Below are 17,370 nucleotides of genomic sequence, written 5' to 3'. Positions count from 1 at the left end.
CTTCTAACATTTTTTTATTTGTATTAGTCAAGATGTAACTTGGAATGTCTTCACGATTTTTAACATGCTATTAGTCAGGAAAAGAATTATATAGAGACCAGGTCTCACGGGCTAGCATGTGAGACCCATCCTGATAGATGACACGTGGCATTTACAAATCATAAAGCATCTACCTCACCCTTCACTTGAAATCAAGGGGGGGCAGATTAGATGCTTTACGATTTGTGAATGTCACATGTTATCCATCAGGGTGGGTCTCACCTGCTAGCCCGTGAGACCTGATCTCATATAATTTTTTTTCTATTAGTCAAACGTGCATTGCATGCTTACTAATTAAGTAAAATGAACACATATCCTTACAAACTCACCCAGGCAGGACAATAAAATTACATTCCAATTCTTGAGGGAGCTTAAGTTTTCTTCCTCCTACATCCATCGGTGACGCGCCGTGTGCATAGCTAGATGCTACCTCTCGAACTCCGCCTCGGGTGAGCAAACTTTTTTTACTCGGGAACTTGTAGACTAGGAGAAGAAAATGCCGAGAAGAGCTTATAGAAACTCCAAAGACCACGAGTTTCGACTGAATCTAGACGGATTCATCAAAAACCTAAACCGACCGGATCACAAAAGACCTGCCGCAGACACAGTTCCATACGCCCTTCACGCGTTTCACCTGTGGGTAGTTAGAGCAACTCCAATGGGGCGACCCATTTCGTCCGCGGCTGTCCGTTTGGGTCGGCGCGGACAAAAAAGCCGGCCCAACGCACCGACCCAAACGGACGCGCGTCTGCTTTCGTCCGCCTGCCGACTCATTCCTGGCCCATTTTTTAGGTTGATTTGCGTCGGCGTGGACACAAGATGGACGCGCGCGCGCTCGCCCTCTTTTCTCACCGGGCCCGCTGGTCGTGGCACATTGGATTCACACACTCGCCCGCCTGCTACGTCGCCGATGCCGCCGGCCATTTTTTCAGATTAAAATGGATACATAGATAGTTCTAGCGTACACAGATAAAAGAAAAAGACCACTACTCGTCGCTTTCTGACTCCGACTCGGTAATGTCCTCCTCTGACGTTTGAAGGTAGGCGTCAGCAAGCTGCTCGTCTTCAAAGTCCCAACCCGAGTTTCTTGTAGCTTCAGTTTCAATTGAGCTGTCTGCTTCCGCGAATGCTTGTCCTCTCGATAGGCGGCTCGCTCCCTCCTCCTCGCGTCCCTCTCCGATCTCAATTGCTTATAGAACTGGCGCTCGTAGACGATGTCCTGTGGGTAGTCTCCTCGCCACAGCACCAAGGCTTCCACGTCCTTCTCTGCGATGACGAGGCGACGCTGCCGCCTCCGATGGACACGATGATCCTCGTCAGTGAAAAGCCGCGGGAGAGGCGCCAGATCCTGCGTCCGCTGGCTCGACACGTTGGGAAAATTCATATCCCGACGAGGCCTCAGGAGGCGCCACGCCTCCGCGTCGTGTGCGCGGGCCGTCTCCTCTGCGGTGTTGAAGGTGCCGAGGACGAGACGTTTCTCGCGAAACCAGATCTCGGTGGAGAAGGCGCTGGAGCGGCGCTCGCGGACTCCGCGAAAATCCGAAGCGCATAGGCGGCGGATCGACATGGTGGCGCAGAGGCGGCGAGAGTGGGCGGCCGACAGAGTGTGGAGGGAGCGCCTTCTTTTATAGCGAGCGCCGGTCGCGGCGCGCGCGCGAACCTTTCCCGCGCGCTGTAACGCCAAAACCAGCGCGCGCGAACCTTTCCCGTGTGCTGGAGCGTCAAAATCAGGGCGACGGCACGATGTTAAACGCGCGCGGTCATGAAAATGGGTCGGCCCGTTGGGCGCACTGCCGACCCAAAAATAAAAGAGGGCGGACGGCGGACGGGCGGCCGACCCAAACAGACAAAAAGCGAATAAAAACACCGTCCGTTTGGGTCGGCCCGTTGGAGTTGCTCTTACGGTCGAATGCGAAGTCCCGCCTTAACCTAAGGAGAGCCGAGGCTCGGCTTGGGAGGCATGGAGGTGGGGGGGTGGTTTGGTTGCTGTATGCTGCGGCAGAGGTGAGAGACGATCGGAGAACTTGTGCGTGCAGGAGGACTTCATATACTCCGGTAACCTGTTGGTGCTGCTCCCATATATAGGCCGGACGACCTGCTGTAGTTGTAGACCGACGAGCCTGCGCATCCTTTTCTCCTGGCGTATACCGTTTTCCCAAGGGCACGCACGGCCGTGTTGGCAAGGCAAGACTCAATCAGATTCCAGTTGTGTGGATATAAAACGGGGTCAAGAGGGTACAAGGACAACGTCTTATTCAAGAGTCTGACCAGACACGTACAAGGACAGATTAGAAGAGCCTTTTGCTGGCTCCGCCAACACCACTTGCACAACACAACACAAAATGACTCAAGACTCGGTATGCTGTACATTTACTCGAACTGCAGAAAAACATATGAAGCCAGCAACATTTTGGACTTGTTCTTTATCTCTTCCAGACTTGCACGGTTGATGGTTTTTGCTTCTTATAGAAAAGGTTGACTTACTATACGTCTGCACAATAGACTGTACACGGATGTAACCGAACAAAAGGAATACTGCGTTTTACAAATGAAGCGAATATCACATAAAGTTGAGCTGCACACAAGGCACCACTACTAAGATTGACATGACAAGAAGCATTTTCTTTCAGAAACAGCAGAAAAGGCAACATCAAGTTTTCTGCAGTCATCAGCCATGCAACTCAGATCAATAACATCACACATCCATGAAAAAAAAAGTGTCAATGGCGATTTTGAGCCATGTGCATGTATGTCAAATGCAGTGTAATCTTCCCCCACACGAATTATGGCATCGCATGGGAAGATAGCGGTGTGTTTCTTTTGGTTCACCGGCAGCAGAACATAGTTCAAAACCAACACTATAGGATTCTACTGTGTGAAAAAGACAAGGGCAGCAAACACACATGCTATGTTCATTCCAACTAAACCAGAGTGAGCGAACATAGATCCAAGGGGAAGCAATGTTTGCCTGCCATGTGATATGCCAATGAGTGATTCCATGTAATTTCACCTGTAGTGGGACTTGAAACAATCGGATGACTCGCATCGGCCTTAGTTCTGGTGACTGACACGCATCTGATCAGGCCTTATGCCACTCTCTTCTAGCAAAAACTGTTTCAACCCAAGTAGCAGCAGCTCATTTCCCTTCGAACATATGATTTCGACAATCTCAAGCTGTTCACATGTAAACGATCTATCCTCCAGCTCGCCGATGACTGCAGATACAACCTCGTTGTGATATCGTGGCTGGCAATTAAAAGAGAACAGTTTTATCTTTACTGTGCATGCTCAAACTTTCATGGAAGGATAAATGCAATGGAGAAGACGGTATATACCTCGTTTAGTTTAAGAGTTAGCTTCTTCAGATTAGGTGAGTTCTGAAGGAAGACTATCATGGCATATAAGTCCGCATGCATGCACCACCTATCAAGAGTCAGGTTTGTAAGATTGTTGAATGTTGGGCACCATCCGTGATTATTTTTCACCTCCAGCTGCAAATGATTCAAATGTTAAGACACAACATAAACCCATGCCGTATTCTTCAATTTCTTTTTTCTGCTTCAACCAAACTTGCCAAAAATATAAGGAGGGAGTTAACATAATGTGATTACGTTTCTGATTGGTTGCCGTTGAAAATCTTAGAACTATAGCTTTGGAGCAAATTGGATATGAAAGAAAAAAAAATCACAGCACAAACAGAGATCATCTTAACAAAATAACCATATTAGACAATGATATACTTATTTTTGTTCATCGATAGAGCCATGGAGCACATGTGATTAAAACATCATGGTTGCTTCACATGATAATCTGTTGCATTGGTCCAATCTGTTTGTAGGAGTTAGCAATAATGGTTTCAGCAATTGCTGAGGCCCTTCACATAAGCATATGCTGAAGCTACATTATAACTCAGTTATTGTACTAGTTTTATATTATGAGAAAACTAAGATACTCTGGTCAACAATTTGATGAATCAACAAATGAGCATACGAAATGGAATGAGTGGAGACCAGACAGCACTGGTCATCCTATCAAGAGGTTTGATTTGCACTTATGCTATGTAATGAATCATCTAGTATAACTTGGAAGGGCTAAGGCAGAAGAAGAAGAAAACATGCTTAGGTTGCAGATTTTGGTATGGATAAATATCTCAAGATCAATGTAATCTATAAAAAACCAGAAGCATACCTGTCTATCCCCATAATAGAAATCCAAACTTCTAACACCAGAGAGGCCCCCGAGAAACTGCCTGATACCATCAGCATCACAAGTTGTGATATCTCCTTCTGAAAGCAATACTGATGCAGTCTCTAGTGATGACATGTTCTTTAGTATAGGTAGCCTGGCCCCGGAAGGACACTCTTGGACGGACAGAGAAATGAGGCTTGGAGCAGAAATAGAGACTTGGGCATCGTGCTCAAATGAGAATGAGAACCCGATAGTATCAGAGAGGATCAAAACCTTGAGTGTGTCAGAGAAAATGTCAAGGTCCTCAATGTCGCAGATTGATAGGAAGAGATATTCCAATGCTGGGCAGCCTTTTCGGAGGCGGTCAAAGAAACCTAGGATCAGTTGAGCATTGGTAATGTGCAGTCTTTTCAAGTACGTTGAAGTGAATACCCAGGGAAGAAGCTGCAGAGGTTCGCTGTGATTGCCTATCTTGACAGTCTGAGCCTTGTACTGTAACGCATGGCGGATCCATAGGTTGGCTTCATCAGAGTTAGCACTGAGGCGGCCGACCCCGACCACCAAGCTGTACTGCAGCCGGAACTCCTTCAGGTCTACGCGTTCACGGAGAATCAGCAAATGGTTCACAAACATCTTGAACATCTCCTCGCGCTCCAAGTCGTCTGCAGCAGCCCTGTCCTCAAATTCCTCGAAAGACACGTCGATGCAGGTCACCGACCGCCAGAGGTATCGCCAGCGCCGTGCCAGCACGCATGTCTGCACAGCTTTGCGTGAGCGCAGGTGGGAGAGAACATGGATGAGGAGCTCGTCCGGGAGGGCGCTGATCCTGTCTTCCATGCTCCCGTCGCCCGACGCCTCCGCCATGGGGTCAGAGCTCAGAGGCGTTTCGTCGAACAGGTGGTGTGCAGGGGGCTGCAGCAACGAAAATGAAGAAATACAAGCCGTGAATCCGCAGCTCGGGACAAGATTTGGGACGGCAGGAAGAAGACGAACGCAGAGAAACAAATTCAGAGAGGAAATGTCGAGAGAATCAACGAGGAGAGGCGAGAGGGATCCAGAGCATACCTCCGGTGGTGCGCGAGGGCGCTCAACTCCGTCCACCCCACAGCCGGGTGGAGGCAAATGCACCGCCACAGCCTTGATGAGTAAGCATCCAGTCTTTATTTCGAAAGAGAGTAACCACCGGTCTAAAATGTGACCACCACCGAGTAAAGTGAAAAGAATACCGTAGAGTTTCGGTAATCCATTTCTGAGCTCAGACTCAGCTGCACCTGCTCTAACGAAAAAAATCAAAATAAATATTAGAAAAATTTGAAAAATTCCAATTTTTTTGTGTGTGATAGATAATTTAATGCGTGAGGTCCGCTCTAATTTCCAAATTATTTAGACATCTGAGCAGCTCTCGGAAAAAAAGACAAATTTGAGGTCTGTAAAAATATATACTATTCATGCGCTATTCTGACCCGATTTGTCTTTTTTGCTAAGAGCTTCTCAGAAATCCAAATGACCTAAAATTTGGAGCGGACCTCACGTGATAAATTGTCTACCATGCAAAAAAAAGGAATTTTTTGAATTTGTTTGTGATTTTTTTTCTGAGCAGGTGTAGATGGAGCTGGGCACCGAAACACTGCACTCGTAGAGTTTCCGTTTTTCTAGAGAAGTTATTTTCTTTTAAAAGGGCCCAAGGCGGTATGATAAAAAACATAACTCCTTACAAACTCATCCATACAAAAGTGTAAAGTAGCATTTCAATTCTTGGGGAGCCTAAGTCTTTTTTTTTCTCATGCATCCATCGACTTCACGTCGTGAGCATAGCTTGATGCCATCTCTGGCCTCTGCCTCGGCGAAGCAAACTCTTTTGAAGCCACGAGCTTGTAAAAGCAGTTTTCAGAAAGTCGTTGATGTAGACCGACGATCACTATCCATGAATCAAATTGCCGCCCTGAAGAAGAAAACGCCGAGAAAGGCATGTAGAAACTCCAAAATTCATTAAATTCGGATGAATCTAGACATATCCACCGAAAACCAAAATCGGTCGGACCCCGAAAGACCCACCGAAGACACAACTCCACACGCCCTTTGTTGGCGAATCATCCCACAAGTAAACTATAAATCAACTATACTAATTCACATAGGTTTCGGATTACCAGATTTTCTAAGTGATTTGGTGATTTCTGAGCAATCGACGCATGTATTTCCTCTAAAATCTGGTGTACAACTTAACTCCAATCGTGCAACGCTCCACCATCTATGATGCAGCGTGCCATGGCTTCACTGCCTATGGTGCAATGTGCAATGGCTCCACTGATGTATTCATCAATAAAAAGCTCTCTTTCTTTCCCCGTCAAGGTTTCCCACCTCGCCTCTAGGCCTCACCATTGTTTCACGCGTGTGTCTCCCAAATCCCAACGGCACCCACACACATCCTCCTTGACCTCGCAGTCGGCCCGCACCTCACCAGAGCCTTCATCATCAGGCCCCTCCTGGTGGCTCAACAGGCATGCAGTAATTGACGGTTGCATGAGGTAATTCATGCCTAGAATTTGAGTGTAATTTATCCTGAAATTTGGAATCCCGACACTGAGCATGCATTTTCACCAAGAGTGAACAAAGAAATTGTAGTTTATATTCCAAGACGTAGCCCATTTTATATACTACTGAATGTATAAAAAGGAAGAAAAGAGAAAAAAGAAAGAAATCCTAGCTATGTGCTCCTTAGCTCCTATGTAAAGAATAAAGCGGGGGGAGAGGCGGTCTGACTATGTCGAGGCCGCGTTCCCCAGATGTGGTGGTGCGACAACCGTGGTCTGTGGGGGTGGTTGCTCTGAGCAGCTTGGGCTGCGGGGTGGCTAGGTCGTGTGACATTTCTGCACGAGGGAGAGATGTGGCGTGTCGCGGGGGGGGGGGGGGGGGGGGAGGGGGGAGGGGGGGCGGCTCGGAAGGTGGTGTTGGTGGACTAAAAAGTGTGACAGGGCAGATGAAAGTCTCGAGTGTGATGATCTTGTGTTGCGTGGGTGTCGAGCTTCAAATTTGGCGTAGACTCTTATGTAGTGCATGCATCTTCAATGTTGCAGAAGCATGCCATGTATACTTTTTCCATGGTAGTCATGACTTCTTTACTTCAGCAGTGGTGGGACTCGACTAGTTTGGAGCGGGTCACCCTTGATTTGTATGCGCTTGGTTGGCGTGCCATCAACAAGAGTGGGCATGGTCCTGCCGTGTCGGGTTTTGCGTGTGCTTTGACCTTGTGCTGAGAGTGTGTGTGACCCTGTGGAGTTTTTGATGGAGTGGCATTGTCCTTGGCTGGGTCGGTTTTCAGCCGTTTTTCGTACTTAACTGAGCAACAATCTTGTTCTTAACTTATATACTTAAAAAATTCATCCCCACTATCTTATTTACTTTGACATGCAACCTATCCACATCATAAGATAGGTTCACCATGTAAAAATGATTTCCCGCCACTGACTCTTCATGCGCATGATCGCACTAACTCTTCATGCACATGCAGTCTACCACAAATAACCATCAACTATTTTTTTCATGCACTGTCAAGCAACCACGTCATCCTAGGTTTCTTTTGCTATCTATATATGTCTTAACGACATCTGTTCCACTCCAGACATTCAACACGAGTGCTCATCCAACCATTTGATTAGACTTCATGCGTTGTTAATGCGATTATCTCATTCTGAAACCCCAAACAAATGTATTTTCTCATTAGCATTCTCTTGTGCTTCCTATACACGTCTCTTTTGCTCCCCACAGCCCACAGAATTGCGCTAAACAGAATTCCAAGCCCAATTTGATTCCATTGCGTACATAGAGGTAGCTCATCAAGTTTTTTCTTTTTAAGAATCCACTGTTCCCATGCAACCATTTAATCTCATTTTGGTTCAATTGCATACACTCAAGTAGCTAATCTGGCTTTTTTATGATATAACTAAGCTTCACCTAACCTCATATCGCCTCGCTGATGCATTGTTAAAAATTAATAGAACAAAAATCACACTCATTTTCGGCTTTTTCATCAAATTTTCTTTTGATGCTTACTCTGAACAATATTTCTTTCAAACAATTTTTTTCAACAACTTATATTATTTCATATACTTTCTCATGTTTTTAAACATCAAATTATTTGTTGATGGTTTCCATAACAACGCACAAGGTATCATCTAATAGTTAATAAAAACACTTCTTCTTCGGTACAACCCCTTAGACATATGAACGGATCAGATCTGCCCATACCCCTTCGTAAGAAAGGATAGGATGGTCCTTTTACGAAATACGTCGTCCGGACCGTACAACAGTGAGCAGGAAACTGGGCCGGCCCAGCAGCAAACGATATGTGTAGTGGACTTATAGTAAAACTGCTGTGTAGTGAAAGAGTGGAAAATCCTAAAAAAATTGCTTCCAGCAGGAATCGAGCACAAGACCTCCACAATAACACAAACGAGCACAACCACCAGAATAAGCCAGATATCTTAACAAAAAGCAGCGAGGCCTTTTAAGAACTACGACCAGTGACATAGTTGACCATTTTTTTGGAAATTAGAACGTGACTTTTTTTAAACCCCGACATTTTTCCAAATTGTAAACAAAAGTTTTAAAATTCAAAAAAATTCCAAAAAGTGGAACCCATTTATAAACTCCGAACCGATTTAAATGAGACTTTTTTTAAAAAATTCTGACAGTTTTTAGAACACAAACTATTTTGAAACTTTAAACTTCTTTGAAATGCGACCATTTTTTTGATATTTTCAAAATTTTAAATAAATAAATATGTTGAACATTTTTTGAACTTTGTGGTTCTGAAAAACAAAATGGTTCATGAACGTTTTTAAACATTCGGGAAACAGATAAAAACTGGCCTGAAACCATCTAAAAGGTTCTGAAAACCGGCATATACAGAGGCAACGAACAGATTGAAATGGGATGGCTCATGTTCACTCGTATCGATTGGGTGTGTGTGAAACAACGACTGTTTGACATAATAAGCGTCCAATAGAGTTTCCCCCAACAGGCGCCGGATGGGATCGATGCCGTCCCCTAGTTAAGCCAGCGGCTAAGCATTTTTTCCTAACTTTTTTAATTCTTTTCGAAACTTGTTCAAAATTTTGGAAAATTATTTGGAAAACCCTAAAATTTTCTTGTTTTCAATTTTTTAGAATTTTAAAAATATTCTGGAATCTTAAAAAATGCCCGTGTTTTCGAATATTTTGTTCGCAAATAGAAGAAATGCCTGTGTTTCAAAAAATGATAATTTTATAGAAAATTACGTTGTTTCCTATTCTCGTTCAAATAATTTCATCAATTGTTGGGAATTTATTATCAATTTTGGAGAAGGTGTTCAAACTTGTAAAATTTTCATACACAATTTGAAATTTCAAAATTGTTCACAAATTTCAAGACATGGTTAGTTCACAACAAAATGTTCATGTTGGTTGATAATGGCAGCAGTTACAAATAACAGAAGCTTTCGAATTGGGAAAAACTACATGCTCACGGGACTCATCTGGCCTAGTCTATCATACTCCTCTCAACTAGTGGGTTCTTGGACTATGGATAAATGACCCCAAATTTTTTCAGCAGCCTGGTACAGACACATGAGGCATCCATCCCAGGTTTGAACGACTTCCGACATCGTTTGCATGTTGCGACACGTCCGACCATTTATCGGTCCTTTTTCACCAAGAAAACTCCAGAAAATGATTTTTTTTTCGAAAACTCAAACAACTTGGGATGGTGCCTTAAATTGGCCATATAAGCTCATGGAATAAATTTGGGTCATGTGATGGATGCCGAAAAAATGGTCTCAAACGGACTCTTCTCGCCTACCCGAACACTCTCCATTGAATATGGTCTATTTATTGACATGCATGAAGTGATCTAACTTTTGTCAGCAGGTGGGCATGCCCATGGTAGGCATCCATGCCATGTTTGAATGAATTCCGACACCGTATGCAAGTTTTATAACGTCCGACCATCTATGCCAGGTTTGAAGGAAAATATATTTAAAATCATAATTTAGGTAGGTACTTAAAACTGTTATTTTAAGTTTTTAACATAACTAATAAGGGACAAAATTGAAAATTGTAAAGACTTTCGAAAAAACATTTAATAAATATTTGAAGGAAAAAATATTTTAAAATCATAATTTAATCACCTGGTCCGATCTCGTCAACAACTTCACCGTGTCAGCTAACAACGCACCCTCGGCCGGCAATGGCTACGAGCTTGTATAATAAAGAACATAAGGAAGCAAGCACATGGATACCAGACTTGAAGCTAATATTATGGTGAATACATAATACATGTGATATGAGAATACGAAGCCTATGGTTTTGGAGATGGGAATGAAGCAAATATTTAGGTCATTGGAAATATGTTATACGGACCAATGAAGCATGTTAATTTTGAGTTGATGTGGAGGCAAAATTTTAACATAGTTTTGGTGCTGCAAATGAATAGAGACGAATTTTTTTGGCTGTTTTTTAGCTGCACTGGAAGTAAATTTTGGTAATATTGGATACAAATTTCGCTAGACTGATTATTTTCCTTTAAAATCTTGAATTAGTTTTCTAAGATTTATTTTGCTTCCTTAAATCAGTGATTTGTTTTCCAATTCACGTGATCTATGTGTAGTTATTACTTATTAGTTTCCATCAATCATGTAAGGGAAAAGCTTTGCTGGCGCACGTTCTATGCCTTCCAATGGGATGGTCTGTCAGTTTCTACAAATCAAATTTCCGCAACAACAAAAAAAGTTTCTACAAATCGAATGATGATGAAGTGGTCTGATTTGATCCCTAGCGGTTCTGTTTTTTTTGTGTCACATCTGCCGCGTGAACAAGAAGAATCAAATGTTGTATGTAGCATAGCAGCTTGAGGTGTCCCAGTTGGATACTGCCAGTGGATTCATACAGAGAAGTAAAGAGTTCGAATATCACTACCAGCATCTATTTTTGAATGTTAAAGAAAATATTAGTAAGGAAATATTAGTGGGCCGAGCCCAGGGCGTCTGTTAGCACAGAGTTGGGCTCTCCAAATGAACAAACGTACGGCGTATACGTCTCGCGGACAACCCATCGTACACACAAAAAATAGATACAATATGTGAAATGTCGATACTACCCTTTATACGTTTTAGAGAGGGGGTTGCATCGAAGCGGGATTCAAAACAAAAAATGTCAAAGCTTTTACCTCATGTTTAAAAAAATGCATTATGTCATCTTCGGTGCAAAATCGTCATTGATTAGGTGCACCACTTGTATTGTTTGGATTATTATCTTTGTTCTTTATAACAACTACCGTGCAGAGAGTTGACAAAGTGTCTATTACTAAACTCGTAGTGCCGGTAAACTCTCCTCCTCATGCATGCCACTCTGAAGCTAATCTAGTACGGAGTACAAGTCAATGCAAAATTGCTGACAGCTGTGAGTAAAATTCTCCCACCCGCAACACTAGAAAATGCACCAGGTCGCCACCGTACCCTCTACCCATATCTCGGGCCGCATGATAAGGCAGGCCCTCGCTGTGATCGGCGTCGGCTCTCATTCCTCTACCTTCGAAGTACGAGCCGGCGAAACTCTTCCAAGCAGAAGCAGCTAGCCTAGCTCCATGGCTTCGTTCGGGCCGACGGGGTTGCCAAACTCAGAGCACCTACGGCACACCAACAAAGGGACGATGATCTTCAGCTACACCTGCGTCGGCCTCACGGGCGCCGCGCTCTTCTCCGTCATCTTCTTCTTCTGCTACCAGCTCCGCAACCGGGCGCCGGTGGCGGCTGCGGGGGCGGAGACCGGCCGCCGCCGCACCGTGGACCTTGCCAAGCTGCCGGAGTTCGCGTACACCCACTCCGCCAGGCACAGCGGTAAGGAGGGCGGCGGGGAAGGCGCGCAGTGCTCGGTGTGCCTCGGCACGGTGCAGGCCGGCGAGATGGTGCGGCTGCTGCCCTTGTGCAAGCACCTGTACCACGTGGAGTGCATCGACATGTGGCTGGCGTCCCATGACACTTGCCCGCTTTGCCGCGCGGAGGTTGAGCCCCAGCCCCCGGAGGACGACGGCCAGCCCGAGGTGACGACCGAGCTGCCGGTCTAGGGCGTCGGCCGGTCACCGAAGCTGTCTTCCGCAAGGTGCATGCTAGTTTAGTTTGTAGCTTGTCGCCTGTGTTAGTTCTCATACAGCATGTAGTTGTAACTTGTAAATGCCTCCGTATACAGAGAAAAAAATATTCTGTGTACAACGGATACTGCAACATCACCGCTCCTCCTGTACTACAATTAACGTTCTCCCTTTAAGAGCTTAGAAGTAAACAGATGAAGTTAGAATATGACTAAACAAATTCTTTTTTTACTGGCAACAATCAAATAAAATTATGGGCCCATGTACACTTTTGGGACCAACATGTATATATGGAATAGCCAAAATGTACAAAGTTGCTCCTCTATGCACCAAGTCATCTCCAAAAGTTAAATATAATTTTGAGGAATTTTATAGTGTGAATGTGAGATAAAAATTGAAAGACCAATGTTTTGTGAAGTACTCTACCTCTCTAGAACTATTTGGGGGCCTACTTACACAAATTGTGTAGCGAATAATATCAAAGTTGCTCCTCGACATGTAGACCGTGCAATACAATTTCATAAGAATTGTGGAAATTTTATTTTGTGAACAATTAAAAAAAAATTCTGAAGTTTTAGGAAAGTCCACATAGGTTGTACTTGTACAGGTCATCCTTTTGATAAGCGCAAAGTAGCTTCTCCATATATGAAAATATTGCTCAAATTTTAGTTGTTTTCGAGTAACTTGTTATGTGTGAACATGAAAATTAATTTCTGAACATCAAACAACAAACTTCCATAGAATGGATAACCTCCAGTTCATGTGAAATCCAAACATTAAATCATATTAGAATTGGATCCCCCCCCCCCCCCCCCCCCGCCCCCGTGGCAAAATAGTAGTTGGATCTGGATCTGGAATCCAACTGAATGAATCGAGTTCAATTCTTGGGAGGCAAATGATTTTTAGGATTGGTTATATTGAAATAATATAGTTTGGTTCTCATAAAAATGTCTCATAATCATATAATTTTGCACTTGTGTATTTAAAACCATGGGTTTGCCTGCACAATAGAGGGAAATTAGGAAAATATGCTGCTGGGGGTACAACCCGCCAGGAAATTGAATAGCGATGCACATTCTTTTCCTCTGTCTGGCCCTCCCTCTCTATCTATCCAAGAGATGGAAGGGCAGAGTTTTTTTTTGGTTTTCATCTTTTCATCAAAGAGTTGAACAATGAAGATACATGGCTCACCTTTTTTCTCTTTGTGTGTGCATAGCTAGCTGCAATGCATCTCTACTACTTGTCAACCGGTTCACCCCTTCCCACCACGTCCGTGCACCAATTTTTTTCATCCTGTTGGGGACTTTCCCCCATCAAGCCATATTGGCCGCACCTTTCAAGTACGCCGTTCAATAAAATTAATTTACTTACCTTTTGTACCACTACATCAACTCCACCTTAATTAACTTACCTTTTGCAATAACAGGGGATTACATTGCTCAATTCCATGTCATATTTCACCTTCCTATACGCTGCTCAATCACATTAATGTACTTACCATACATGATTCATGCTACCAAATTTATTGAGACAAAAACTATTTGACCCCGTGGCTACGCACGGACACATACCTAGTGTAAGAAAAAATTGCAAGAGAATCTATGATTTGCGAGAAAATTTTGCAATAGAGGCGCAATAAGATTCTTCTTTTTTGCAAGAAAGAGGCCTAGGATTCACAAGTTTGTAACATGAGTAGCTGTCATGCTTCTGTCCTGTCTAGTTCAGCAGAGGACGTACATGGCTATCCTCTGTAACTAAATATAAGATGTTGTTGTAATTTGAACCGCAAAAACATCTTATATTTAGTTATAGAGGAAGTAACATCTAAGCAATAGTCGTTGGATGGCGGCACTGTGATGGGCGATGGATAAAGGGGTGGTGCAATGCCCCGGTGATTATACCGGACAAAGAAGCAAAAATAAGCGACAGCTCCCAGCCATTTCTTTCACTCATATATAACCCTTTCCAATTTAGATAACGAAAAATTCCAAAATATTGGGATATGCTGGGGTATATAAAAGTCGCTAAAAGTTAAATTGACAGACAGAAAAGAGACGTTGAATGCTTCCACTCTTGTGTTAAAAAAAAAGCATGTCATACGGCCTCTTCAACATGTAAATATAACACAAGGTTACTTTAAACAAAGGAACATACGTTATGTTTTGCATGTCCCCGTCTCCAAGCAAACTTCCGTTGACAAACAAAGGAACGTATCACCTGACCTATACGACCTTCGGCCAGTTGCTAAAGTCAACTAGCACCGTAGGTAGCAGCCGTGAAGGATGTTAAATCACACATAAACAAACCTCTGTCCATTATATAAACTTGGTTGAAAATTCAAAACTTTCTTCCATGCCCACAGATTCATCGTTATCCATAGTGCCGGTCCGTTGAATTCCACACTACCCTCTTGTATAGTCCTGTACTAGTAGTATAAACCTGAAGCAATAATGAGTCGTATAATACTTCCTTCGTAAATTAATATAAAAGCATTTAGATCACTAAAGAGTGATCTAAATGCTCTTATATTAATTTACAGAGGGAGTACTAGGCAAGCTAAGTCTGACTTGTGAAAGATTCGTAGCACGTACCATGCCGCGTCCGCGTGCACGCATACCATGGCTGGCAGCGCCGCTGGATCGATGCGATTACGGGCAAGACTACGGGAGAAGTCCCGTTGCAGGTGAACTGTTAGATCTTGAATGAATGCTCTAGATTGGCCATGTTGGAGCTGGTAGAGGGATTTGTTTTGTATACAGGTGTCAGTCAGGGTCGTTTTTGCGAAACAAACATCGAGCTCTCCACCAACTCCCCACGGTCAATCTAGCGCATCCATAAGAGATCCGGCGGTTCATGTTAATTTATTTATCTTTTACCCGAAGACGTGCTTCTATTGCAATCTTCTCCTGCGGGCTTTTGTCAACCTTTCTTGTCTGCCCATTAGGGCATCTTCAACAATAATCCACAAATTTTCTTCCGCATACAAAAGCCGACCATCCAACGCTACCTGCATACATTCCAACAACTTTTTAAATCAACTGGATGAAATTCATGCAAACAAGGCGGATTTCATATAACCTGGATGACATTTATTACATTTTGGATAGTTTTTAACTAAAAACTATACCGGACTAAGGTAAAACTAGTCTACGGCCGGTGTGGCGGATATCCATGCGCACGACACGGATACCCTTGACTAGTCTACGGTCGGCCACGGTGGATCTCCATTCTATTCCCCATGTCCGGCAGCCCTCTCGCTGTACCGCCGTGAGCTCCGGAGGTATGTGCTTCAGCGCAAAGGGCAACTCGCTTCCCCATGTTCGGCAGTGTTGCTCATCGGAATGGAACCCCCACGATGTGCTTCAGTCGGAGGGGAATGGAGCAGCGATGGCCTGCGACCGGGCAAGACACTGGCTGTGTACGCTGACGTCGCCTCGGTGGCAGCCTTCATGAGACCTAAGTGGCGGCAGCCTCCCGTGTTCTTATTCTCCTCGATGATGGCAGTGGCCGCAGACGTGCTTACCACCGTTTCGTCCATCTCCGTGAATCTGGCTTCTTTCTCCGCCGGCAGGGCGCGGTTACGCTACGTTGACGGATGACACAGTCCCGGGCATATGAGGAGCGGTACGACATGACGTCATCCATGGTAGCCACGATGCCCGTGCCACCGTGCTCCCCGCGTGCCGGCCTGAAGCAACTAGCCGCTTCTTGGCGAGCTGGCTTGGAGCGACGAGTTGATGAACGGCGCACCGACTTGGAGCTTCTGCATCTACGAGCTGGACTGCAGCATCCTACATCGTCAAGGGTGTTGGAGCAAAGCGTTGCCTACCTCATATCCGGCGGGCTCGACGAGCAACCCAGCTGGCTTTTATGCCTGAGAACTCCCCTTCCTGCTTGCTGGATGCCATGGAGATTGTGGAGAAAATGGTGCGATTTTTGCCCAGCGTCTGGCACGGTTTAAATAGCAGGCTGACGGACGGGGATAACCGACATTGTGTTTAAGGATGAGCGGCTCGCAAATGGATGTGTGGCCCGAGTAGGTTTCCCGGCGCAAGCGCGGGCTTAATGGAGGAAGGCGGGTAGTCTGTGGTCGTTTGAATGCGGCGAAGAGGCGTGTTCAGTCGGGCGTGCAACGGGTGGCGTCTCTCGGTCGGCGTGCTGCTTCAATGTTGGCAATGAGAGGCCTCGTCTGTCTGTGCAGCCCTCCTGTCTGGTGAAATCACGACATCAGTGTCGGCCACTGCATGCTCTGGGCCGGCATGAATGGATCGCGGCAAGCAGCACAGACGTTTGATGGAAAGCACGGGAGAGCTGGGTGGAGTTTTTTGGTGGGCCAGAGCGATTTGAGGGTCTCCAGTTTCTGGGAGGAAGTACGTTCGGACCGCCCTACGGACCGATACATTGGATGGCTCGCGGTTCGGACTGTGCGGTCCAAAATATGCAGGCGGTTTGAGGGTCAACATTGGAGATGCGCTTATTCATATAAAGGATGCTAGACTACCAGCCCTTCGGGAGCCTTCGCGGGCAAGAGTGCCCTCTTCGTTATCAGTTTCGTGCGCGTACGGTGCGACTAGCTCCCTGGGGCTCTCCACGCTATCCAATTTTCTTGGATGGTGCGCACCCGGGCAGCGTGCCTCATGGGTCCATGATGGGTGGACGGTGGGCGCGGTCGGGGCCACAGTCCTATGGTGTTTTCGGTCGCGCCCGAGTTGCCCCACGCGGGACTTCGATGCCTGGTCCGGTTGTCTGCGTCTTTGGCCCAGCCAGGCTGGTTCGGTCGCAACAGACAGGGAGTGTGTCGCACTCGCATGCGCTGCCACACTCATGGGGCCTCCATCGGGCTGGTTCACTCACGCCAGCCATGTCTTGTGCCACGCCCACATGGAGTGTGTCGCACTCGCATGCGCTGCCTCACTCATGGGCCTCCATCGGGCTGGTTCGCTCACGCCAGCCATGTCTTGCGCCACGCCCGCATGGCCGGCTCGCATGTGGCGCCAGCTTGTCATGACCGTTTGCGCCGTG

At 45.4% G+C, this 17,370-nt stretch overlaps 3 protein-coding genes across 4 annotated transcripts; 1 reads left to right on the top strand and 2 right to left on the bottom strand.

The window, feature by feature from the left end:
- Positions 1–607: 607 nt before the first annotated feature.
- Positions 608–1,606, bottom strand: LOC147960234 (uncharacterized). The gene is made up of 2 exons (XM_087533224.1): positions 1,118–1,606; positions 608–673 (listed from the first exon to the last, which is right to left on the bottom strand). The coding sequence occupies exons 1-2, from the start codon at positions 1,604–1,606 to the stop codon at positions 608–610; spliced, it is 555 nt and encodes a 184-aa protein (XP_087389350.1).
- A 1,073-nt stretch (positions 1,607–2,679) lies between these two features.
- Positions 2,680–5,420, bottom strand: LOC125522331 (putative F-box/FBD/LRR-repeat protein At1g78760). 2 transcript variants are annotated; one of them, XM_048687391.2, is made up of 4 exons: positions 5,293–5,420; positions 4,228–5,139; positions 3,375–3,530; positions 2,680–3,285 (listed from the first exon to the last, which is right to left on the bottom strand). In XM_048687391.2, the coding sequence occupies exons 2-4, from the start codon at positions 5,089–5,091 to the stop codon at positions 3,091–3,093; spliced, it is 1,215 nt and encodes a 404-aa protein (XP_048543348.1). In that variant the 5' UTR covers positions 5,092–5,139; positions 5,293–5,420; the 3' UTR covers positions 2,680–3,090. The 2 variants fall into 2 exon arrangements, with proteins under 2 accessions (XP_048543348.1, XP_048543349.1); XM_048687392.2 differs by having other exon boundaries at positions 2,680–3,254.
- A 6,272-nt stretch (positions 5,421–11,692) lies between these two features.
- Positions 11,693–12,556, top strand: LOC147960233 (RING-H2 finger protein ATL39-like). The gene has a single exon (XM_087535610.1). It carries the CDS (start codon positions 11,845–11,847, stop codon positions 12,322–12,324), a length of 480 nt encoding a protein of 159 aa, XP_087391736.1. The 5' UTR covers positions 11,693–11,844; the 3' UTR covers positions 12,325–12,556.
- The last annotated feature ends 4,814 nt before the right edge of the window (positions 12,557–17,370 follow it).

The sequence above is a fragment of the Triticum urartu genome, chromosome 7A, assembly GCF_056163025.1.
Source record: "Triticum urartu cultivar PI428250 chromosome 7A, HENAU_Tu73, whole genome shotgun sequence".
NCBI lineage: Eukaryota > Viridiplantae > Streptophyta > Magnoliopsida > Poales > Poaceae > Triticum > Triticum urartu.
The sequence above is the reverse complement of the archived record's forward strand: the minus strand, read 5'-3'. Positions and strand labels throughout refer to the sequence as shown.

Bases quoted from the DNA above. Each gene is read 5' to 3' on its own strand.
- LOC147960234 (XM_087533224.1), bottom strand. From the start codon at position 1,606: ATGTCGATCCGCCGCCTATGCGCTTCGGATTTTCGCGGAGTCCGCGAG. The intron at 674-1,117 runs GTTGGGACTTTG...AACTACCCACAG, and splicing joins TGAAGCTACAAGAAACTCGG to GTGAAACGCGTGAAGGGCGT.
- LOC125522331 (XM_048687391.2), bottom strand. From the start codon at position 5,091: ATGGCGGAGGCGTCGGGCGACGGGAGCATGGAAGACAGGATCAGCGCC. The intron at 3,531-4,227 runs GTATGCTTCTGG...AATCATTTGCAG, and splicing joins TCTATTATGGGGATAGACAG to CTGGAGGTGAAAAATAATCA. The intron at 3,286-3,374 runs GTATATACCGTC...TTTAATTGCCAG, and splicing joins TAACTCTTAAACTAAACGAG to CCACGATATCACAACGAGGT.
- LOC147960233 (XM_087535610.1), top strand. From the start codon at position 11,845: ATGGCTTCGTTCGGGCCGACGGGGTTGCCAAACTCAGAGCACCTACGG.